The following is a 24,361-nucleotide window of genomic DNA, read 5'->3' on the forward strand; positions in this document are numbered from 1 at the left end:
CCGCAAGCTTCTTTAGCGAATGTAAAGACCACCATGCAACACCATAAGTACTTATTGGAATATCACCCTGCTTCTTTACTTTTGTCAGGGCAATATCAGGATTACATGTTGGGTATTTTAATATTTTCCAACCATTGTTGTTAAGACATAAAAGATAAAAATTCATGAGTGATATTTGTGGACCTGTCAGATACATGTCCTATTGGCAGCCATTTTATCTCCTTTGGCAGCATTCATTAAACTGCAACTTATCATTAATCTAGACCAGTCTTTCTCAATCTGATTACCCCAGTGGAACCCTTTTGAAATTATTCCCAGATCTTGGGGAACCCTTGCAAAATTTAGCCAGTGTTTAGAATGTCCATTGGATTGGTGGTCAATGGAAATAGTTCCCCTCACATTGGTGGTTAGAATGCATCATTGGTGTCATGCAGTTGGCTCTGCCAAGTGGCGTTGGACCCAAAACTATGTAGGTACCATCAGATGGAAGGTCAGCCAGCCAGAGTTCAAGTGACCCTCTAGCTACCTTTGAAGGAAGTAACCCTGGGCTTCCACTGAACCCTGGTTGAGAATGGTTGATCTAGACACTGAGGGCACTGTGATGTATGTTGTCACTAGGGTCTAAAGCCAGCCATAGATGATTGAATCTCGGCCGGTTCAGCAGGGACCGGCCAAGATTCGATCCATCTATGGGCAGGCTGATTGTACCCAAATCGATCCCTATGCACCCATCGCACATTAGCTCTGCGGGAGGGATTCCCCCATCAACAAAGCTTGTGTTGATGGAGGAATTGAGCGATTTTCTTTCCTGCAACCCGTGGTTTCAAGAAAGAAAATTGCATAATCTATGGGCTGCCTAAAGCCTAATACACACCATTAGTTTTGTTTTTCGTTCAACCCAGCAGGATGAATAAAAAAAAAAATTGACCGCTCAGGTCGGAGCCGCTGTAATAACAATCTAAAGTTAGTACAGCGATCTCCCCTGCTGTTCTATTGTGTTCTGACAGGGGGACGGCCCCTCCGCCAGAACACTCCGGTCGGTGCTCTCAGCCATTAGCTGAGAGCGCTAGTCGGGAGCCGGTCGGCTGCTGGTTTTCCAGCATGCTTGTCCGACAGAAGTGGCTGAACGGCTGTCGGGCCAACTGCCATACACACTAGTAGAATGTTTTTATTGAACCGGCTGATGTCATCCGACATTCGCCCCATGTGTACTAGGCTTAAGTTTTGCATCTAACAGAATCTCTTCCCTCATCAGTTGTTATCTGACAGCAGAACCCTCTGCAGCCACTGATGGACAAAAGGTTTCCTAACATCCATCTGACAGAAGTCAATCTACCAATCGACTTCTGTTGAAAAAGGATAGCCACACACTGATCGAAATTCCGCCAGTCCCTGCTGAACTATACAAATTTCAATCTGTTTATGGCCAGCCTAGGGCTGCCTCTGAGCAGTTACTTATGCAGAAAAGCCAAGTACACATGGGCTATTTAACTCATGGCTTGTAAACTTTGGCTGATGAACATGAAAGTTCAGATTCTTAAGGGCTCTTTCACAAAGGTGGACCGTTCAGATCCGCCTGTCAGTTTTTTTGACGGATCTGAACGGTCCCCCCATGCATCTCTATGAGACATATCCGCTGACATCCGATCCGTCAAATCTGGAGGGATGGAAACCCTATTTTCCATCCGTCCAGCGGATCGGATCGGATGAGAACGGACCGACGGTCCGTTCCCATCCGATTCCCCCATAGAGATTTATGGGGAACTGACAGCTGTATCTGCGCACACAGCGCGGAGAACAGCTGTCATTCTCCTGCTCAGCAGGGGATCAGCAGATCGATTCCCCCGCTGAGATAAACGGAGTCTGTACGACGGACGGATAGTGTGAAAGGGGCATTTAGCTTTTGCTCCAGTTTGTGTTGATCACCTGCGGTCTTCAGCAGGTTTATCAAGCGTTAAGCAAGAACTGCAAAACTGTATGGCTGAGCTCTGCAGAAGCTTACTGGTTTCTTTGTAAATGCCTGATGAATGCAATACTTCAGACGTAAGCATTTACATGCCAAGAATAAAAAAAAATAAAAAATCAGTAGTTGCTTAGTCTAAGACTAACTAAAAATTTCAGAGTGCAATAACCCAGATCATCCAATCAGAATTGCAAAAAGGAAGAGTCTCAATTCTGCTGCGAATGCTTTTGCTTGCTCAGTTCTAATATCTTTGTGCTAGGGAGAACTTCGATCCAACATCAGAGGCTTCTTTGCTGCTGCTTTGATACAGATGACACTTAAACCCATATATATATATATAGAAAGATTTTGGGGTTGCATACAATTTATATACACTGATAGGTGCGTTTCCTTTGATAAAAACATGTAAATTGCAAATAAACTTAAAAAACTGCTCAATAGTGTAAACCTCAGTGTACATAGTAATAAATCAACTGTGGGAGTGAAGCCAACAGGTGAATAATCCAGTCTGTAGTTTCCACCACCATTCACAAAAGCCTCTTACCAAATCTCCATGAATTTCCAGATAAAAGAGAGTCAATGGAACGCTTATGTAACAGCAGCTCAGCACATTCGACTTCCAGGTAAATATTTCAACTCCAGCAGAAGGCAACCAAGGCAGCATATATCAATTTAAATTCCTCCAAATGAGCAGGAGCCCACATAGTGTAAAACCGCGATAGTATCGCCTTTATTGCATATAGACAGGTACTTACCTTTGTTATTTTGGTACCCTTGATCATGCGCTGATTGAAAGGCAATTTTGAGCAAAAAATAATCTTTTGGACGTTGCTGGTCATGCTCCAATCCCTTGGCAATGTTCTTTGTCAACAAAACACGTTGGGCAGGGCTTAATTGGTGACATCATCACGCCCACTAACTGCTGGAAACATGGCGTTACATTTTCATCTCCACATCCACATTGTAAGTACCTGTCTGAATGCAATAAAGGTGATATTATTGCGGTTTTACACAACGTTGGCTCCTGTTCTTTTCTGATGTTTTAGGCCGCTTGCACACTGCAGCTTAAAAATGCTCAGTACTGCTTTTTTTTTTTTTTTTTATGAGCTAAAATACAGCCCATTCATTCTAATGTGCCTATGCACACAGGCACATAAATGAGCGCCGCGTATTCTTCAGTAAGAACAAAATAGAAAAATCAGCATTTTTGGACAGTAATTTACACCTAATGCGCGCATTTGCGCGCAAATACGATCAAATGAACGCACACGATCACATACTGTTGTTCTGAAAAAAAGTTTGCATATTCAGAGGCGCGACTTTGCGCAAATTTGCGTGCATGCATATGCGCGAAAATGCGCGCATTTCAATGAGACAAAAATTACGGCTGAAAAAGGAGATGCTCAAACAGGAGTATCGTGTGCAAGAGGCCTTTGGAGGAATTCATATCAATCTATGCTGCCTTGGTTGGCTCATGCCTGAGTTGAAATATTAACCTGAAAGTTGTAATGTGCTGAGCCAGGCTGCTTTCCTTGGGTGGTGGTACACAAGTGTTCTATGATCTCTGCTTATCTGGAGATTTGGTAAGAGACTTTTGTGAATGGTGGTGGAAACTCCTGACTGGATCATTCACCTGTTGGCTTCACTCTCATAGTGGATGTCTTGCATGGTCATTTATGACTCACTCATGTGGAATTACTATGTACACTGTGTTTTGCACTATTCTTTTTAGGCACTTTATTATTTCACAAAGTGCAACAAAACAAGGCATGTAACTGGGTACATACAGACGGGTCAGCAGTCCACAGTAATACATTCAACAGTCAGTAGTCTCATCAGAAGTACATATGCCAAACAGACAAACATTAGGTGTCGAAACAACCTTCAGATTTACCAAATCTATAACTAGTCATATAAAAATAGAGAGAATCAGCGCTCAATTTCTTGGGAATGGTGGACCACCCAATAAAGGATCAATAAATATGCATATATAGGTAAAATGTATAGATGAAAAACACGTGATAAAAAATGATGACACACATCTCTCTGGCTAATTTCTTCTTATACCTACTGGTAGCGCATAGGTTCATCTTTTTTCATTTTTTTAACTAGTCATACCTACATACAGAAAAAGACATATAATCATTCTCCACTAATCCCATCATGGAGTAAACCCAAAGGTACCTGAATAAGAAGGTATGATTAATGAATAGCAGTTACTCACTCAAATCTCCACATCCCCTGATACCGCAGATGTCCAACAGAACCAAATTTTTCTTAAATTTCTTTGGACAACCTCGAGCAGTATAAGTTCACTTATACGTAGGCAAGGCCTTTTTAACTAAAGAAATCCACTTGTGGGTTTGACTGCTTCCATTGCAGTACTATTGCCTTTTTTGCGTAGAAGAAAAGAAACCGCAGTACAGGCATACCCCACTTTTAAGTACACAATGGGACCAGAGCATGTATGTAAAACGTAAATGTACTTAAAGTGAAGCAGTACCTTTTTTCACTTCTTAATGCATGCAAATACACTAGCTCCATAGGAAATCTTGGTCAGCTTGACATGGCACTGCTCCCACCATAAGTGACAAGGACACCAAGCTTGGGGAGCATGTTAAGGGGATCCAGGACTATGACCTGGTAGATTACAAATAGGATATGTTGTAGTCCTGGGTCCCCTCTTGGTGCTCCCTAAGTTTGGTATCCCTGTCACTTATGGTTTGGGAGCAGTGCCATGTCAAGCTGACCACGATTTCCCATAGACGCCAATGTTAAAAACCGAGAGTAGTGCCATGCCAAGTTGACCAGACTGTGTCTGTACTCGCGAGTGTATGTAAAGTGAATGTACTTAAAACGGGGTATGCCTGTAAAAACCTTTTTAGATTCTCTAAGCGTTTTATCACCAAAGTCACCCAGGAGGCCTCTATTAGGAGCACAGATATTAGAGGGGTGCCAACATATTCAGAAATGCAGTGATTTCTGACCAAAATGGCGCACTCTAGGGCAACCCCATCTCATGTAGTAAAAAAATCTCCAGTTGCTGCCTGACACCTATGTGTTTTGCACTTTTTGAGTAATTATTTGACTTTATTTGCAATTTACATGTTTTTATCACAAAAAGCACACCTGTTAGTACATGTAGATTATTATTTGTCTGGTATTCAGATGATTTAGTGTGCAGCTTCCAAAAAAAAAAAATGTTTTTTGGGAGGAATACACTGAACGCAGAAGATTTTATTTTTATTTTAGTTGCATACAATTTACCGACACGATGGTGTAAGTTACATCATAAAGCAGTAGAAGAAAGTACAGTAAAATGGCTGCCTCCCCCTTGTGTACTTACAGGTCCACTTTAAAGAGTATCTCTCATGCTTGGGTTACCCTTTTCAGTTATCTATTTTTCTTTTCAGTTATATATATTTTTTTTACTTACAATGTACATTTAGGGACATCTCTGCTACCCCACTGCTCTCTGCTTTAATCTGTGTCGGATGTCGGGGAGAGGTGGAGTGGCAGAACAGCTTAAAAGGGAACCTGCGGTGAAATGCAGAAGTTGCCATTCCTGACCCCTCGTTCAGTCTCGTACTCACCACAGGCCTGTATGCTTGTTCCAGGTGAGCGACTGAAGTGTTGAAGTCAAAACAGTCAGGAGTCTAGCATTTTCCAAGGGAGGCCAGCAATGGCAGATTTACTGCAGGCTTTGCTTTACTTAAAGGGATGAGTAGGAAAAAAAGGCAATTTTTACTAGTAAGGTAGGGGGAAAAAAAAAAAAAAAAGCTTGGTAACTTTTATCAAATTGGTCCGATAAAAAAACATAATAATCACAGGTCCTTTTTCACTGTACTTTTAACTTCATCTTAAGATTACCATTCGATCTTTCTTGGGGGATATCGGAAGCTAAACATAATTGACTCACCTGATATAAAATCTTAAAGCTGTAATAATTTAGGAAAATGTAAAAAATCGTCTAACATGTTATGCAATAACTGTCAAAGTTTTAAATTCCATAGTCTTTTTTTTTCTTCCTTTCATTTCCTGTATTCTTTATAAATAGTGGCATTTTATTTTCGTTTGCGTTATGGGTGTTAGTAGAGAGAATCGGATTACTGGATGTGTTTAGAGGTTGGCGCTGCTCGAGGAGTCGGTAGGATTCCCACGCGCAAAGAAAGCTAATTTATTTTGTTGAACGCTGTTCAAATGTTTGTGTACTAGTATCTTCTTTGAAGACTAATTTTAACCCTCGCTATCCCTTCCTTTCCCTATTCAAAAATATGCCCCCCCCCCCTCTTTTTTCGAAGTATCTTTTTCTGATTATTTTGATTTAATAAGAAGCTAAAAAGAATTGGCCTCCATCTTTTAGAAGTAGACTGCGTATTAAAAGAAACTGTAGGTGACGAGTATGTCTGGGGGTCTTCCAGACAAGATGCTCATTCTTTCCTCTTACAGAAGACGGCTGTCTAGTGATATAGCACCTCAGCTCATTGACTTACACGGGATAGCTGAGGGCTGTGTAAAGCCTGATACACACGGTAAGTTATTTTTTTATTCAGCCCAGTGGGCTAAACGAAAAAAAGAGGATCTCTGGGAGATATCACTGTACTAACGATGAGATTTTAGTATAGCGATCTCAATGCTGAGCTATTGTGTTCTGACATGGGCACCGCCCCCCCAGCCAGAACACACTGGTCAGTGCTCACCGCCATTGGCTGAGAACTCTGATCGGATGCCAATCAGCTACTGGTTTACCAGCAAGCTCGTTCAACAGAAGCCGGCCTTGAGATCGGCTTCTGTCAAACAAGGACAGAATGTCTGCTGGTATCTACTGTACCGGCTGATTTTGGCCGATGTTCGGCCTGTGTGTACCAACTTTAGTCTGGGCCCCATATTGGTGATCAGCAGTGCAAGAGCAGAAAGTAATTAGCGGAGCTCATGCCAAAGGTATTAGCTATGGTAAATCTGTGGCAACATGGTACCAGTCCGTCTCGGCCCCACTAATGTCTGATAGGGGTCCAGTGCTCCCATGTAGCTCCTGGCTTCCCTCTAAAAGTATGTGCAGCAATAGAACAAATATGCAACATTCACCTTCGTTACATGCCTAAGAAGGTGTGAGCCATGAAAGATGACTGTGGTCACATAAGCCAATAGAAGCTTTACAAAACAGTCCTAATAAAATAAAAGGGGCAGGGCAGGACAAACCTAAAAATTGCTCCAGCTGTCTCTGAATGATCTTCTAGCGGAACTGTACCTAGTATAAAAAAAAGTGAATTTATTGACTAAAGCGTATTTACCAAAGCTTTTGCTATGAGCTAGCTTGCCCAAAGTTACCCTGTGCTTGCACCAAAATATGGTCATGTTTGCAATGTAGCCCACATGTAGATGATAAATACCAAAAAAAGCACGCCATCTTGAGTTGCGCCTGTCACTATCTTACTAACTGTGTATCCTACTCGTCGAATGCACAGATAGCGAACTCTGGTAGACTCTGAGTGTCTACAGAGACAATAACATCAGCACTGCGACGAACAGTGCTCATTATGGCATTTACCCGGTTCACATGTGTTGTCCAAGTCATTAAAGCAGAACCCCCCCAATACTTTTCTGCTAATAGGAATATTTTAGATATGAGACTTTTAATGTAGCTTTTATACAAACAGCATTTAAAGGTTCCTTTTATAGCCCTCTCCAGATGCCACATATTTAAAAATAAAAAAACCTGTTTAGAGAGATCAATAGCTCAAGCTGATATTAACACACAGATATGGTGTCTGGGCAATGGTTCTTTCCTTATCAGGCTGAAAGGAAATTATTCTACTTGGCTTTCTCTTGAACCATTGTGGTTTGTTTTGTCATGTACGATATGTTTACTTATAAAAAAAAATTATAGAACCCTTTAAGCATTAATTTAAAAGTCATGTATGAGGTTACAGTTCCGCTTTAAAGACCGGCAGCAACTCACATACATTATAGCGAGTGTCTGGTTTAGGACATCAGCTTATTTACATATTACAGCCCTGCTTGCTTCAGAAGCTGAGCCAGGTTGGTAGTTCTATGTATGAATCTTAACGGCTCTGCCTTTAGAGACTCGAGAATCAGATTGATTCAGATTGGTCAGTACATCACTGAACAGCCCCCCTCTGTAAGTGGAAAGTTTTAGACCAGTGTCCCCCCACCCTCCTCTGTTTTCATTTGTTATACCTTTTTAAAATAAGTGTTATTTCAGAACTGTGTTTAAAAAGAAAAAAAATGTAAAAATCAGTATGAGCTGCTAATGTTATTTAACAGAAAAGACCTTTGTAACTCCATAGGGGATTCCATGTATCAATGTACAGTGTCATTGCAGGAAGACCAGAAGCAATCTTCCTCCTTTGTATTGGCTGTAAAAAAGCAAAAAATTCTTTGTATTTATTATGTATAATTTGTTGAATAATAAAAATGAGAAAAAGTGGAATATACAGAAAGCTGGTGAACGTTTATTCTTTGACCAAGTCCGTTTTGTGTCAGGGCTTATGGAATGGTCCGGGGATGAAAATGCAGTGGGTGCTTATGCAGAGCTATTTCTGAAAATACTAATTTCTTGTATGCGTCTGACTTCAGTACTTTTTGAGTTACTGACCCTGAAACAAGCATGTAGTCAGTGAATGCGGGTCTGCTGATCTGCCTACCTTTTCCAGGTCACCCACTCTGAACTGAAGAACATGGACTAGCATTTTCAGAAGAGAGATAGCTTGAACCGCATACATTTCTAGCTGTTCTACTTGGCCGCAGGGAAGAAGTGAAGTACCTTGTACTTCCAGGTATGGGGGACCACGTACCTCACTTTTCTTCTTCCAAGTGACAGCACTGTGCTTGGAGACTGGTTGGTCAGGGTGCATCAGCCTTGTGCATTATCCAAATAGCCTTTTATTATCAAAAGTAAGCAAGTGACTACTTACAAACACAAAAGTAAGCAAAGCTCATCAAAATGGTAAATTTGTTCAGGCCAATTTGCATGCTCATGAAGCTTGGGAGGACATCTCCTGGATCCAACCGGCTTACACATTTTGAGGGTAAACCCTCTTCCTCAAAGCTTTCTTTCTCTATCGTTCATTGACAGACGCAGCTCCAAATTCGTCTTAACCATTGGGTTATGCTCCCCCCTACAGGAGTAGGTCACTAGGCAGGAAAAAACTTTACCACACCTATGGGGCAGTCCCTGAAGGCATACACCCACTCACTCTGCTATAGGATTCAGTTTGTTTCTGCCTAGTTTAGGAGTAGGACCTAGCTCCCAGCTGGGGCTTTGGTCTTAGCTTTTTTTTTTTTTAAATGGAACCTTTGTTAAAATATACATTTTTTAGCTAGTTAGGTTCCTGAGAGAACTGCAGTCTATAGCCGGACTGGGTTTCAGACTGGATAGCCTAGAGCAGGGGTAATGAATTAAAATTCAAGGAGGTCCGGTCGCTAAAATTTTCTTTGGTCTGAATCTGAAGTCTGTGCTATGACTCAGAAAGATGGGCAAAACAAAACGTGTCCATCAGCGTTGCTCTTAACATAAAATATGCTCATTAAAGTGCCCCTTAACATAAAATGTGACCCTTAGCATAAAATTTGCCCATCAGCGTGCCCCTTAACATAAAATGTGGCCATCAGCGTGACCCTTAACATAAAATTTGCCCATCAGCGTGACCCTTAACATAAAATTTGCCCATCAGCGTGACCCTTAACATAAAATGTGCCCATCAGCGTGACCCTTAGCATAAAATTTGCCCATCAGCGTGACCCTTAACATAAAATAAGGGGCACGCTCATGGGCACATTTTATGTTAGGGGGCACTCTGATGGGCACATTTTATGTTAGGGGGCACTGTGATGGGCACATTTTATGTTAGGGGGCACTCTGATGGGCATATTTTATGTTAGGGGGCACTCTGATGGGCACATTTTGTTAGGGGGCACACTGATGGGCAAAACAAAACGTGTCCATCAGCGTTGCTCTTAACATAAAATATGCCCATTAGAGTGCCCCTTAGCATAAAATGTGCCCATCAGAGTGCCCCCTAACCTAAAATGTGCCCATCAGCGTTCCCCTTAGCATAAAATTTGCCCATCAGCGTGCCCCTTAACATAAAATGTGCCCATCAGCGTGACCCTTAACATAAAATTTGCCCATCAGCGTGACCTTTAGCATAAAATTTGCCCATCAGCGTGACCTTTAGCATAAAATTTGCCCATCAGCGTGACCCTTAACATAAAATATGCCCATCAGCGTGACACTTAACATAAAATAAGGGGAACACTGATGGGCACATTTCATTTTAGGGGGAACTCTGATGGGCACATTTTATGTTAAGGGGCACGCTGATGGGCAAAAAAAAAAAGGTGTCCATCAGCGTTGCTTTTAACATTAAATATGCCCATTAGAGTGCCCCTTAACATAAAATATGCCCATTAGAGTGCCCCTTAACATAAAATGTGCCCATCAGCGTGACCCTTAGCATTAAATTTGCCCATCAGTGTGACTCTTAGCATTAATTATGCCCATCAGGGTGACCCTTGGCATAAAATTTGCCCATCAGCGTGACCCTTAACATAAAATAAGGGGCATGCTGATGGGCACATTTTATGTTAGGGGGCACTCTGTTGGACACATTTTATGTTAGGGGGCACTCTGATGGGCACATTTTATGTTAGGGGGCACTCTGATGGGCACATTTTGTTAGGGGGCACTCTGATGGGCACATTTTATGTTAGGGTGCACGCTGATGGGCAAAACAAAACGTGTCCATCAGCGTTGCTCTTAACATTAAATATGCCCATTAGAGTGCCCCTTAACATAAAATTTGCCTGGACGAGGGCTGGCCCGCGAGTGCAACACCGAGTGAGACACACATGACCTAGTTTGGCCTGAGTCGCAGTGTGCCGTCAGCACCCCCACTCCAAGTGGAGAGGTAGTCTGTCTGGAGTGGCACCCACCCGTTTGTCGTGGTATGGTGAGTAGTGTCCCCCCATAGCTCTTGCGGTCTCCTGGTGGACGTGGGTCCCTCCTTGGGATGGTCGAACCCTGGGTTCCCTTCCATTTCCCCCAGCCCCTCTAACAGTCACGGTGGTCTTTTGGCCCCAATCTACCCCCACATCCCCCCTCCCAGGGTTAGGTAGGAGCTGGCTTTGCCACTTGCTCCAGTAAGGGGGGGTGGTGGATGCGGTTGTTGCTGTCCAGGTCGCACACGGGGGTCTTTGAGCAAGTTCCTGGCCCCTGGGGGTTAGTGACTTGGCCAGGGATGTCCTTTGGGCTCCCTACAGTGGTTAAAGGCTTGGGGGGAGCGGATGTTTCTTCATCCGCGGCTCTGCGTCTTACGTGGCTGGGTCGGGCTGAAAATGTAGTCTGCGGGTTTGCGGCCTACTCGCAGTTGTCCGGGTACCTGACCGAGTGCCTGACCAAGCCGACCAAGTGCCTGAACAAGCTGACCGAGATGAGCGGACGGTACTGCCGATGGATGCGTGCCTCCTCTTCCCTTTTATAGGGGGGTATGTCCTTTTTTGTCATTTATGGTGGGCGAACCGTATGGTCTAATAGGGGTTTTTTTGTGAAACTTTAGCCGGCGTCTCCTTGCGAGACTGTGGTCGGCGACCTCCTCTGCTTGTTATGTTCTCAGGGTGAGTTTCGCATATAGCGACTCTGCTGGGTCTGTGTCCCCGCACTTCGGTTGCTCTGCAGTGAGGATGATTCCTTTTTTACTGCACATGCGCATGCAAGGGTGCTGGTGGATGCACTGATTGTATCGGTGCAGAAAATTTAAACATGGGGGGTGCCGGTCCCCTCAGGACCCGCAGATCCCCTAAAAGCAGCAAAGGTACTCCCTTTTCCCGCCTACTGTGACAAAATTGTCGCGAGTCAGTGGAGTTGTTCTAAACGCAATAACGGTAACAACGCATGGTGTGGCTAAGAAGCTGGTCTGCGAACCAGGCTTCTAAAAAGGCTCTATTAGATCTCCCCTTTACGGGGGACTGCCCATTTGGGTCTTTGTTGGATGAACGGATCAAAAGACATACAGGTGGGAAGAGTCACCGCGTGATAGATGGGGCCCTTATTTTTCAGCAAACAGGCGGCCCCTTTGTGCCTTCCGCACACAGGAGAAAGGACCTAAGCCATTTAGGTCATCTGGGGGTTCCAAGGAGACGTGTTTGGATAAGCCGAGAACAGGCCCCTCCAGATCTGTGGACAAATCTCCATCTGCATGAAGGGACGCATTCACCCATATCTGGGGTGGGGGGACATCTTTGTTTCTCTGTCGCTCATTGACAGACGTAGTCCTCCTTGATTAATATCAAATTGGGTTATGCTGCCCTCTACAGGAGTAGGACTAGGCAGAAAGAAAAACGTTCTGGCCACACCTTAGGGGCAGTCCCAGAGGGTATATCCTCTTCCTGTCTGCTACAGGAAGTCAGTTTTTTTTCTGTCTAGTCAGGAGTAAGGACCTAAGTTCCTTGCTGGGATCTTTGGTCCTGGCAAGATTTTTTAGAAAAATTTTTCTTTTTTTAGGCAGCTTTTGTCTCCAGTTGTTCCTGTGAGATCTTCAAGCAAATTATGCCGGATCTGGGCGACGGGCTGGATGTTGAGATCCAGTGGTCACCCCAGCCGGCCTGCGAGCGCGCGCAGGCCATAGCTCCGCGCTGGGTCGGCCATGACACATTCAAGTAAGTATGCTGGAGCCGGGGGACGGGCTGGATGTTGAGATCCAGTGGTCACCCCGGTTCAGCCTACGAGCGCGTGCAGACCATAGCTCCGCGCTGGGTCGGCCGCAACATAGTCCCATTGGACGGGGACTGACCCTGCGAGTTAAACGTCTCGCTTGGACGCCAAGAACCAGCAGAGTCACGGCATCCGTATTTGTCGACAGCCCCCCACCTCGGTGGAGAGGGTACTGTGAAGAGAGGGTGCCCGTCAGTTCCGGTATGGTGAGTAAATGTTCCCCCTTCCCCCCTGTGGGGTTTTTGGGATACGGGCCCCTCTGTGTATGGTCGGATCCTTTTCTGACATTAAGGTTCCCCCTTTAGCCTATAACATGTTCACATATCCCCTGTGATAGTGTGATCTGGTTTGGGAGCTGACACTCCAGCAGGCTCCCGGGTGGAAGTGGCTTGTCAGGGACAGGGCGCAAGGAAGCGACCCCCGCCTACCCCCATTTCATCTGAAACTTCAGATTCAGAGTCTGAGCCTATCCCTGCAGTTGCAGGTACCTCAGCTGGGGTTTGTGTCTTGGGTACTGTCTCTTCAGACAGTGAGGAGGATGTTTCGGCATCTACCATAGCCCGAGAGGAAGCGTTGGTAAACGCACTAATTGTATCTGTCCGGGATACCTTAGGACTACAGGTTACACCATCAGAAGTAGCTGATACTGAGATCCCATTTGGTACTAATAAACGCACCAAAATGGCGAAAGTATTTCCCTTACCCAAGTGTTTCGGTAATGTAATTAGGAAGAATGGGGTCATCCAAAACGAGCCCCTACTATTTCCAAACCCATTAATAGGCGTTATCCGTTCGAGGAATCCCTCCTCAAGAAATGGACAGTACCATCTATGGTGGATTCTCCAATTTCCAGATTGAACAAAGCTACGGTTATCCCATTGGAAGATGCTCCGTCCTTTAAGGGATCGTAAGGTGGAAGCTGTGTCTCGCGCCATCTTTTCCCTGATTGGGTCAGCTTTCAGACCAGTAATTGCTATTGGTCTGGTTTCACAAACTGTAACAGAATGGACCAAGTGGTTACACCAGGAGTTAGAGGGGAGAGATATCCCTCAGGCGGTATCAGATCTGTTGGAACAGATGATACAAGGGTTACAGTTTATCTACGACGCTGCGCTAGACGCCACTCCATTATTGGGGCGAGCATCAGTCTCAGCAGTGGTTCTCAGGTGTACACTGTGGCTAAAATGTTGGTCGGCAGACCAAGGTTCCAAGAAAGCTTTGGCTAATCTCCCTTTTCAGGGTGAGCGCCTATTTGGGGCCAACTTAGATGAGATTATCAAGGATCTCACTGGAGGAAAGAGCACTTTCTTGCCACAAAGTGCTAAGGGTAAAGGACCTCGTCAGAGACGGGGGCCTTCCTTTTCCGCCCATAAGAAGTTTTTTCGCCCCACGGGCGAAAAAGCAAAGCCCTCCAAAACTCCTTCGGGAGGTTTTAAGGGGCGCTGGTCGGGCAAGCAAAAGCCCAGCTCTTCCAGACCTGAAGATAAGACTACTAAAGCCTGAAGGTGCGCCGCCTCCCATAGCTGGGGTGGGGGGACGTCTTCGCTGGTTTCCAGATCCATGGCTTTCCAGATTCCCGGACAAGTGGGTTAGCGAAGTCATAAGGTCAGGTTACAAGATCGAGTTTCGATCTCTCCCACCGGTGCGATTCTTCCCTTCCAATATCAGACTATCCCCGGATCGCTTAGAAGCTCTGCGGGGAGCGGTCAACGGATTTACTGCAACAAGGAGTGGTGGTCCACGTTGCTTGGACAGAGCGTTTTCAAGGGTTTTATTCAAACCTGTTTACAATACCCAGGAAAGAGGGCAAGGTGCGTCCAATTCTGGACTTAAGAGCACTCAATCTTTTTGTCAAGATACAAAAAATTCAGGATGGAGTCCATTCGCACAGGAGCAGCCTCCCTGCATCAGGGGGATTTTCTAGCATCCATAGACATCAAGGATGCCTATCTTCACATTCCCATTTACGCAGCACATCAGCGTTTCCTGCGTTTTTCCGTAGAAGAGAACCATTATCAGTTTGCGGCGTTACCCTTCCGTCTCGCCTCGGCTCCTCGGGTCTTCACAAAGGTGTTGGCCCCAATGTTGGCGCTGTTGCGTCAACGAGGCATATCGATTCTAGGTTACCTAGACGATCTTCTGCTCTGTGCGGAGTCTCCACAGACCTTGTTACAAAACCTAGAGATCATCATGATCTCTTTGCAAGAGTTCGGGTGGCTGGTGAACCTGCAGAAGTCATCTCTGGTTCCCACCAGGAGGCTCGAATATCTGGGTCTAATTCTAGACACATCCAGGGCAAAAGTATTTCTTCCGGCAGGGAAACTCCGGAAAATTCAATCAGCAATTCAGTTGTTACTATCCGACAACTGGCCTTCTCTTCGGACTTGCATGACTTGCATGAGGGTCCTGGGTTTGATGGTGGCTTCCTTCGAAGCAGTACCATTTGCCCAGTCCCATACCCGAATCCTTCAAGGAGAGATTCGTCTCAAATGGAATCGGAATCCAGAATCTCTGGACAATCGGATCCGACTGAGCGAGCGGACCAGGGAGTCTCTGGTCTGGTGGCTTTGGTCTCCGATGCTCAGCCAGGGGAAGTCATTTCTTCCAATATACTGGACGATTGTCACCACGGATGCCAGTCTATCCGGGTGGGGAGGAATTCTCGGCAAATTATCTGCTCAGGGGCTTTGGTCCCTGGAAGAGTCCAGGTTACCGATAAATGTATTGGAACTAAGAGCGATCAGACTTTGTCTGATTCATTGGACCGAGCAGCTCCGGGGCAGCCCGGTGCGGATCCAGTCGGACAATGCCACAGCAGTGGCTTATGTCAATCATCAAGGGGGCACCAGGAGTGTCCTGGCGGCCATAGAAGTGGCCAGCATTCTTCGTTGGGCGGAACGATTGTTCCAGCTCTCTCTGTGGTATTCATTCCGGGGGTGAATTGGCAGGCAGATTATCTCAGCCGTCAGATTCTGGATCAAGAGGAATGATCTCTTCATCCAGAGGTATTCCACCAACTGTGCCTCCATTGGGGCACCCCGAATGGGATCTGTTGGCATCTCGGCTCAACAGGAAAGTGCGGAGGTTTGTGGCTCGCTCCCGCGATCCTCTAGCAGACGCAGCAGACATGCTGATCGCCCCGTGGGGGCAGTATCAGCTACTGTATGCCTTCCCTCCTCTCAAGTTACTGCCGAAGCTTCTTCGCAGGATAGAGGTGGAGGGAATCCCAGTTATCCTGGTAGATCAGGACTGGCCTAGTCGGGCCTGGTACGCCGACCTGGTCAGGCTGGTCACAGACGTTCCTTGGCGACTTCCTCTTAGGGAGGATCTGCTGTCCCAGGGACCGATCTTCCATCCTGCTTTACGATCGCTGGCTTTAACGGCCTGGCTATTGAGACCCAGGTGCTGAAGGACAAGGGATTGTCAGCTTCAGTTATTCCTACTCTAGTTAAAGCAAGAAAAGCGACTTCCAGAAAGATTTATCATCGCACATGGAAGTCTTAGATTGCGTGGTGTGAATCCCTTGGGTTCCCTCCACGTTGTTATTCGGTGGGCCGAATATTGGCCTTTCTGCAACAGGGGGTTGAGCAGAAGCTGGCCTTGAGTGCTATCAAGGGTCAGGTTTCAGCATTAGCAATCTTCTTTCAGAAGCTTTTGGCTACTCATTCCTTGGTGCGGAATTTCATCCAGGGGGTGCGACACCTGGCTCCGCCAGTGCGCGCACCTTTACCACCCTGGGGTCTTAATTTGGTGCTGTCGGTTCTTCAGAAACCTCCCTTTGAAAATATCAGGGAGATTCCCTTGCTTACTTTATCCCAGAAGGTGGCCTTCTTGGTGGCTATCACTTCTGCACGCAGGGTGTCAGAACTGGCTGCATTATCCTGTTGTTCCCCATATCTGGTGGTTCATAGGGATAAGGTTGTTCTTCGTCCGAATCCATCCTTCCTTCCTAAGGTGGTTTCAAAGTTTCATTTGAATGAACACATGGTATTGTCTTCCCTGTGTCCTAAGCCCAGTCATCCTCGAGAATTTGCGTTGCATTCCTTGGATGTAGTTCGGGCGATCAGGGTATACTTGAATACTACGGATTCATTTCATAATACGGATTCACTGTTTGTGATCACGGATGGCCCTAAGAAGGGGTTGCCTGTTTTCTGCCGCGACCATCTCTAGATGGATCAGACAGACGGTGGTATAGGCTTATTCTATCTAAGGGTCGGGATCCCCCGTTCCCTGTTAAGGCGCACTTTACTCGGGCGCTTAGTGTTTCCTGGGTCTTCCGCCATCAGGCGTCAGCGATCCAGGTTTTCAAGGCGACTACTTGGTCGTCGGTTCATACCTTTATAATATTGTATAAGGTTTATGTGATGGCATCGTCAGATGCCTCTTTTGGCCGCAAGGTTCCTGCAGGCCGCTGTTTGAGGAGACTGTTGGTCTACCTCGAGGGTTTGTTGGGTAGGTCTCATCTGTTTGCTCGATGAGTCCCTTGATACTTCTGGTTGGCTCCGGTTGGGCCTTCTGGATTTTGATTTCTGTTCCCACCCCTCATTCAAGGAGGACTATGTCTGTCAATGAGCGACAGAGAAAAATGGATTTTTGTAAGATCTTACCGTAAAATCCTTTTCTCTTAGCTCATTGACAGACGTAGTACCCACCCCTCTATCATTGAGTTGGGTTGGGTTAAATTCTCTGACACTGCTTTGTGACAGAACTGATTTCCTGTAGCAGACAGGAAGAGGATATACTCTCTGGGACTGCCCCTAAGGTGTGGCCAGAACGTTTTTCTTTCTGCCTAGTCCTACTCCTGTAGAGGGCAGCATAACCCAATTTGATATTAATCAAGGAGGACTACGTCTGTCAATGAGCTAAGAGAAAAGGATTTTACGGTAAGATCTTACAAAAATCTATTTTTTCTGTCCGGAATCAGAGACCGCCTTGATTCAGGACAAATGAACCCACAAACTGCTCCGATCGGGTTACAAGATTAAATTCCGGTCCCGACTGTCAGACAGATTCTTCCCGTCCAATCTACGCCTATCTTCAGATCGGTTAAGGGAGCTACGAGATCTGCTGTCGCAAAGGGTGATTGGGCCGGTTCCCTCTCGGGAACGTTTTTCAAGGGTTTTATTCAAACCGGTTTACTGTCCCAGGAAAGAAGGAAAAGTGCGTCCAAATCTGGACTTCAAGGCTCTGAATCGCTTTGTGTGGGTACAGAGGTCCACATTCGCACAGTACTTTTTGGCCTCTATCGATATCGAGGACGCATATCTGCACATCCCTATTTCTCTGTCGCTCATTGACAGACGCAGTCCTCTTGATTAATGACACATTGGGTTATACTGCCCTCTACAGGAGTAGGACACTAGACGGAAGGAAAACGTTCTGGCCACACCTTAGGGGCAGTCCCAGAGGGTATATACTCTCACTTCCTGCTACAGGATGTCAGTTTTTTCTGTCTAATTAGGAGAAAGGACCTAAGTTCCTTGCTGGGATCTTGGTCCTGGCAAGATTTTTTAGAAAACTTTTTTTTAGGCAGCTTTTTTTCCTCCAGTGTTCCTGTGAGATCTTCAAGCAAGTATGCTGAAACTGGGCGACGGGCTGGATGTTGAGATCCAGTGGTCAGCCTGCGAGCGCGTGCAGGCTCTAGCTCCGCGCTGGGTCGGCCGCGACATAGTCCCACTGGACAGGGACTGACCCTGCGAGTTAAACGTCTCGCCTGGACGCCAACGACCAGTTGGAAACTGAGTCACGGCGTCCGTATTGGTCGACAGCCCCCCCACTTCGGTGGAGAGGGGTTCTGTCAGGAGTTGGCGCCCGCCTGGTTCCGGTATGGTGAGTAGAATGTTCCCCTTTTCCCCCCTGTCGGGTTTGTTGGTGGACGCGGGCCCCTCCTTAGGATGGTCGGACGCTCAGGTTTCTGTGTCCCCTCTCTATCCTGTAACAGGTCACAGATCCCCCAATTGAGTGTGATTGTGTGAAAAAAAAAAAGAAAACCAGGAGGCTTGGTTTGGGAGCTGACTATCTAAAGTCACTGTAAAAGTGGGCACTGTTAAGGGGCCATGACTGAAGTCAGTGGCATTACTGTGATGATGGCCATGTATAAGGGTGATAGCAGCCTACCTGATAAGGTTGCAATACAGGCCGATGCCTGTGCCTGGACTACCGCCATCCGCAGGCCGCCATCCTCCCGCAGACCGCTATCCTCCCACAGGCCGCCATCCTCCCACAGCTCCCCGCAGGCCGCACAGACCGATAGGCTTCCACAGGCTGCAGCAGGCCGCTTCCATCTTCCACAGGCCACCGCCATTTCCCCGCAGGTCGCGCGGGGCCGCCATCTTGGCGTAGCCTCGTGTCTCCAGCATGGGGGGGCGGCCATTTTGGAAGTGACCAGTTACCTCGTGGAGAAGCATGGGAGGCGCCGGAAGGTGTGTAAAGGGGGGGAGCCGCCTCCTTTACCCGGGAAAAGTGCCAAAAGACTTCCTGTCTGTAAGAAGACAGCGCTGAGGCAGGTTGATAGAAACTTCTGTGCATCAGGTGGTGAGCCTTGGGGTCTCTCTCTCTCTCTCTCTGGGGTCCAAAGCAGGTAACACTGAGGGGCGCTGTTGCGCTGGGGGATTACAAAAAAAAAAGTTTTTTTCTTTGCAATTATTTTTTTGTTCGCTGGCAAGTGTCTTGTATAATCATGGACCCTGCCACACATGTATCCCCACCTGATCCCCTCGAGGTGGCCGCAGGACCCTCCAGTACCCCACTGGTTATTGATGCATTATCAGCAGTTTTGGAGTCTTTGGTATCCCGGGTGGAGGTAGCCTGTCAGGGACGGGGGTCAAGAAAATGACCCCCGCCTACCCCTATTTCATCTTATACTTCAGATACGGATTCTGAGCTGGTCACTGCAGCTGCAGGTCCCTCTTCTGGGGCTGCTGTCTCAGGTACGGTCTCCTCAGACAGTGAGGAGGACGTTTTTGCCTCCGCCATAGCACAAGAAGAGCGTTGGTGGATGCACTAGTTGTGTCTGTCCGGGAAACCTTAAGTGAGGTTACACCGGCAGAGGTAGCGGAGACTGAAATTCCTTTTTGGTACTAGTCAGCCTACCAAAATGGCGAAGGATTTTCCTTTGCCCAAATGGGGTCGTCTGAAACGTACCCCTGCTATTTCCAAACGCATGGCCTAGGCGCTATCCGTCTGAGGAATCCCTCCTTAAAAGATGGACGGTACCACCAGTGGTGATCGAAGAGTGAAAGCGGAATCCCGCTTCATTTTTTCCCTGATAGGGTCAACCTTTAGGCCAGTGGTTGCCATTGGTTTAGTTTCAAGTATGGGTTGGCTAATCTCCCCTTTCAAGGGGATCTCCTGTTTGGGTGAGATTATAAAGGATCTCACTGGGGGGCAAGAGCACTCTCTTGCTAAGACAGCCTGATGCGCCCCCACCCATCTCTGGGGTGGGGGGACGTCTTCACCGGTTTCCAGATCCAGGGTTTTCCTGAATCCCGGACAAAGGGGTTCAAGAGGTCATACGGTCGAGATACAAGATCTACCGGTGCGATTCTTCCCTCCCAACATTCGTATGCTACAGGGAGCGGTAGTTCCCGTTCCTTGGATAGAACGTTTTCAGGGGTTCTATTCGAACCTGTTCACAATGCCCAGGAAAGAGGGCAAGGTGCGTCCAAATTCTGGAATTGAGAAAGATGGAGTCCATCCGAACAGTGGTGGCCTCCCTGCATCAGGGGGATTTCCTGGCGTCCATAGACATTTAGGATGCCTATCTTCATATCCCCATCTTCGCAGGACATCAGCGTTTTCTTCGCTTTTCCCAAAGATCATTCCTGGTTCCCACCAGGAGACTGAACTATCTGGGCCTAATTTTGGATTGATCCTTGGCAAGAGTGTTTCTCCTTGCGGAGAAACTCCAGAAGGTTCAGTCAACGATTCGGATGTTGCTGTCCGTCAACTGTCTGGGACTGATGATGGCCTCCTTAGAGGCAGTACCGTTTGCCCAGTCTCATACCCGAATTCTCCAAGAGGAGATTCTTCTCAAATGGAATCGGAATCTCGATTCTCTGAACAATCGGATCCGGTTGAGCGAGCGGACCAGGGAGTCTCTGATCTGGTGGCTTCGGTCTCCGATGCTCAACCAGGGGAAGTCATTCCTTCCGATAGTATCCAGGTTACCAATAAAGGTATTGGAACTGAGAGCGATCAGACTTTGTCTGATTTACTGGACCGAGCAGCTCCAGGGCAGCCCGGTTCGGATCCAATCGGACAATGCCACGGTCGTGGCTTATGTCAATCACCAAAGGGGCACCTAGAGTGTCCTGGTGGCCATCGAAATGACCAGCATCTTTCGTTGGACGTAACGGTTTGTTCCGGCTCTCTCCGCAGTATTCACTCCGGGGGTGGGAAATCGGCAGGCAGATTATCTCAGCCATCAGATTCTGGATCTAGGGGTATGGCCTCTTCATCCAGAGGTATTTCACTAGCTGTCCCTTCATTTGGGCACCCCGGATGTGGATCTGTTGGCGTCTCGGCTCAACAGGAAAGTGCGGAGGTTTGTAGCTCGCGCCCGCGATCCTCTAGCGGACGCAGCAGACGCGCTGATCGCCCCGTGGGGGCAGTATCAGCTACGATATGCCTTCTATCCTCTCAAGTTACTGCGGGAACTTCTTTGCAGGATAGAGGTGGAGGGAATTCCAGTTATCCTGGTAATTCCGGACTGGCCTCGTCGAGCCTGGTACGCCGACTTGGTGAGGCTAATCGCGGACGCTCCTTGGAGACTTCCTCTCAGGGAGGATCTGCGGTATTCCATCTTGCTTTACAATCGCTGGCTTAATGGCCTGACCATTGAGACCCAGGTACTGAAGGACAAGGGATTGTCAGCTTCAGGTATTCCTACTCTAATTAAAGCAAGGAAAGCGACTGCCAGCACATGGAAGTCTTATATTGCGTGGTGTGAATCTCTTGGATCTCTTCCACGTACTTATTCGGTGACCCGAATCTTGGCCTTTCGGCAACAGGGGGTTGAGCAGAAACTGTCCTTGAGCACTATCAAGGGTCAGGTTTCAGCGTTGGCAATCTTCTTTCAGTGTTGTCAGTTCTTCAGAAACCTCCCTTTGAAGATATCAGGGAGATTCCCTTGCTTACGTTATCCCAGAAGGTGGCCTTCTTGGTGGCCATTACTTCTGCACGCAGGGTGTCAGAACTGGCCACATTATCTTGTCGTTCCCCATATCTGGTGGTTCATAGGGATAAGGTGGTTCTTCGTCCGAATCCATCCTTCCTTCCTAAAGTGGTTTCAGAGTTTCATCTGAATAAGAATATTGTGTTACCTTCCCTGTGTCCTAAGCCTAGCCATCCTTGGGAGGTTGCATTACACTCCTTGGATGGGGTTCGGACAATCAGGGTACACTTGAATACTACGAACTCGTTTCGTAAAACGGATTCACTTTTTGTGATCACGGATAGCCCTAGAAAGGGGTTGCCTGTTTCTGCCGCGACCATCCCTAGATGGACCAGACAGACGGTGGTACAGGCTTATTCTATTAAGGGGCGGGATCCCCCGTTCCCTGTTAAGGCGCACTCTACTCGGGCGCTTAATGTTTCCTGGGCCTTCCGCCATCAGGCGTCAGTGGTACAGGTTTTCAAGGCGACTACTTGATCGTCGGTTCATACCTTTACAAAATTTTATAAAGTTGATGTGGTGGCATCGTCGGATGCCTCTTTTGGCCGCAAGGTTCTGCAGGCCGCAATTTGAGGAGACCGTTGGTCTACCTCGAGGGTTTGTTGGGTTTTTCACTTAGGTCTCATCTTTTTTGCTCGATGAGTCCTTGATGCTTCTGGTTGGCTCCGGTTGGGCCTTCTGGATTTTGATTTCTGTTATCCCACCCCTCATTTGTGGCACTGCTTTGGGACGTCCCAATGTGTTATTAATCAAGAGGACTGCGTCTGTCAATGAGCGACAGAGAAAAATTTATTTTTGTAAAATCTTACCGTAAAATCCTTTTCTCTTAAGCTCATTGACAGACGCAGTACCCGCCCCTCTGTTTTTTTGAGTTGGGTTGGGTTAAATTCTCTGACACTGCTTTGTGACATAACTGACATCCTGTAGCAGGAAGTGAGAGTATATACCCTCTGGGACTGCCCCTAAGGTGTGGCCAGAACGTTTTCCTTCCGTCTAGTGTCCTACTCCTGTAGAGGGCAGTATAACCCAATGTGTTATTAATCAAGAGGACTGCGTCTGTCATTGAGCTTAAGAGAAAAGGATTTTACGGTAAGATTTTACAAAAATCCATTTTTACGCTGGACACCAGCGTTTTCTTCGCTTCGCTGTAGGAGAGGAACATTATCAATTTGTGGTGTTACCCTTTGGTCTCGCCTCCGCCCCCAGGGTCTTCACCAACGTGTTGGCTTGGGTATTGGCATTACTGTGACAGCAGGGGGATTGCGGTGCTGGGGTACCTGGACGATCTCCTCTTAAGAGAAGACTCCCACTCAGTTCTGGTGGGCGATCTGTCAATCACTGTACGAATTCTGGAAGTTCGGTTGGACAATCAATTTTAGAAAATCTGCTCTGGTCCCAGCCTCCAAAATGGTTTATCTGGGACTGACTCTGGACTCAGCCTCTGCGAGGGTGTTTCTTCCCCCGAAAAAGCTGCAAAAGTTTCAGAGGGCGATTAAAGTTGCTGTTATCCTCTGTCCTCATTGCGGACTTGTATGCGAGCTCTAGGCCTGATGGTGTCTACCATCAGGGCGGTTCCGTTTGCTTAGTTCCACACGAGACCTCTGCAAAGGGGTATTCTTGTCAAGTGGAACAAGGTTCCAAAATATTTGGACAATCTGTTTCGGTTGAGTCAAAATGCAGGAAGTGCTCTTCTGTGGTGGCTCCGTTCCTTGGCCCTGCGTCAGGGCAAGTCCTTCCTTCCATTGTATTCCACGGATGCCAGCCTGTCCGGCTGGGGGGGGAAGTACTTGGAAGGCTGTGTGTCCAGGGGACTTGGACTCTAAAAAAAAAGTCCAGACTTCCGATCAATATTCTGGAACTTTTCTGCAGGTTTGTCCAGTTTGGATTCAATCAGACAATGCCACTGCCGTGGTTTGCTTCAATCATCAAGGGGGCACCAAGAGTTTCCTGGCAGCCCGGGAGGTGGCTGAGATCTTAATATGGGCAGAAAATTTTGTTCCAGCCCTCCCTGCCGTGCATATAGCCAGAGTGGGGAACTGGCTGGCGGATTACTTGTCGTTAGGTGTTGGATCAGGAGAAATGGTCCTTGTACCCAGGGATGTTTTACCTGTTGAGTGTCCGGTTGGGGACACCCGATGTAGACCTGTTAGTTTCTCAGCTCAACAAGAAAGTACAGAGGTTTGTAGCCAGGTTTAGGGATCCTCTGGCCGACGCCACAGACGCACTGGTGGCTCCTTGGGGTCAGTATCGGCTGATCCTATGCCTTTCCCCTTTTGAAACTTCTGCAGAGGCTTCTGCGCAGAATAGAGGTGGAAGGGATACCGGTCATTCTGGTGGCCCCAGACCGGCCTCACTTTGGTACGCAGATCTGGTAAGGTTGGTCGCCGATGCTCCTTGGAGACTTCCTCTCAGGGAACATCTGTTGTCCCAAAGGCCAATCTTCCATCCTGCTTTACAGTCACTGGCTTTAATGGTGTGGCTGTTGAAC

At 47.1% G+C, this 24,361-nt stretch overlaps 1 protein-coding gene across 1 annotated transcript in view; it reads left to right on the top strand.

Moving 5' to 3' along the window:
- Nucleotides 1-6,365: 6,365 nt before the first annotated feature.
- The window catches only part of LOC309548257 (NACHT and WD repeat domain-containing protein 2-like), a gene marked incomplete at both ends in the record, with an annotated part of 108,146 nt that continues 90,150 nt past the window's right edge, over nt 6,366-24,361 (top strand). Inside the window, one exon of the mRNA XM_082248206.1 lies at nt 6,366-6,495. Coding sequence (XP_082104332.1) covers nt 6,366-6,495 — 130 coding nt within the window. The remainder of the gene's footprint in view (nt 6,496-24,361) is intronic.

This window comes from Pelophylax lessonae (genome assembly GCF_965119305.1).
Source record: "Pelophylax lessonae genome assembly, chromosome: 2".
Lineage (NCBI taxonomy): Eukaryota > Metazoa > Chordata > Amphibia > Anura > Ranidae > Pelophylax > Pelophylax lessonae.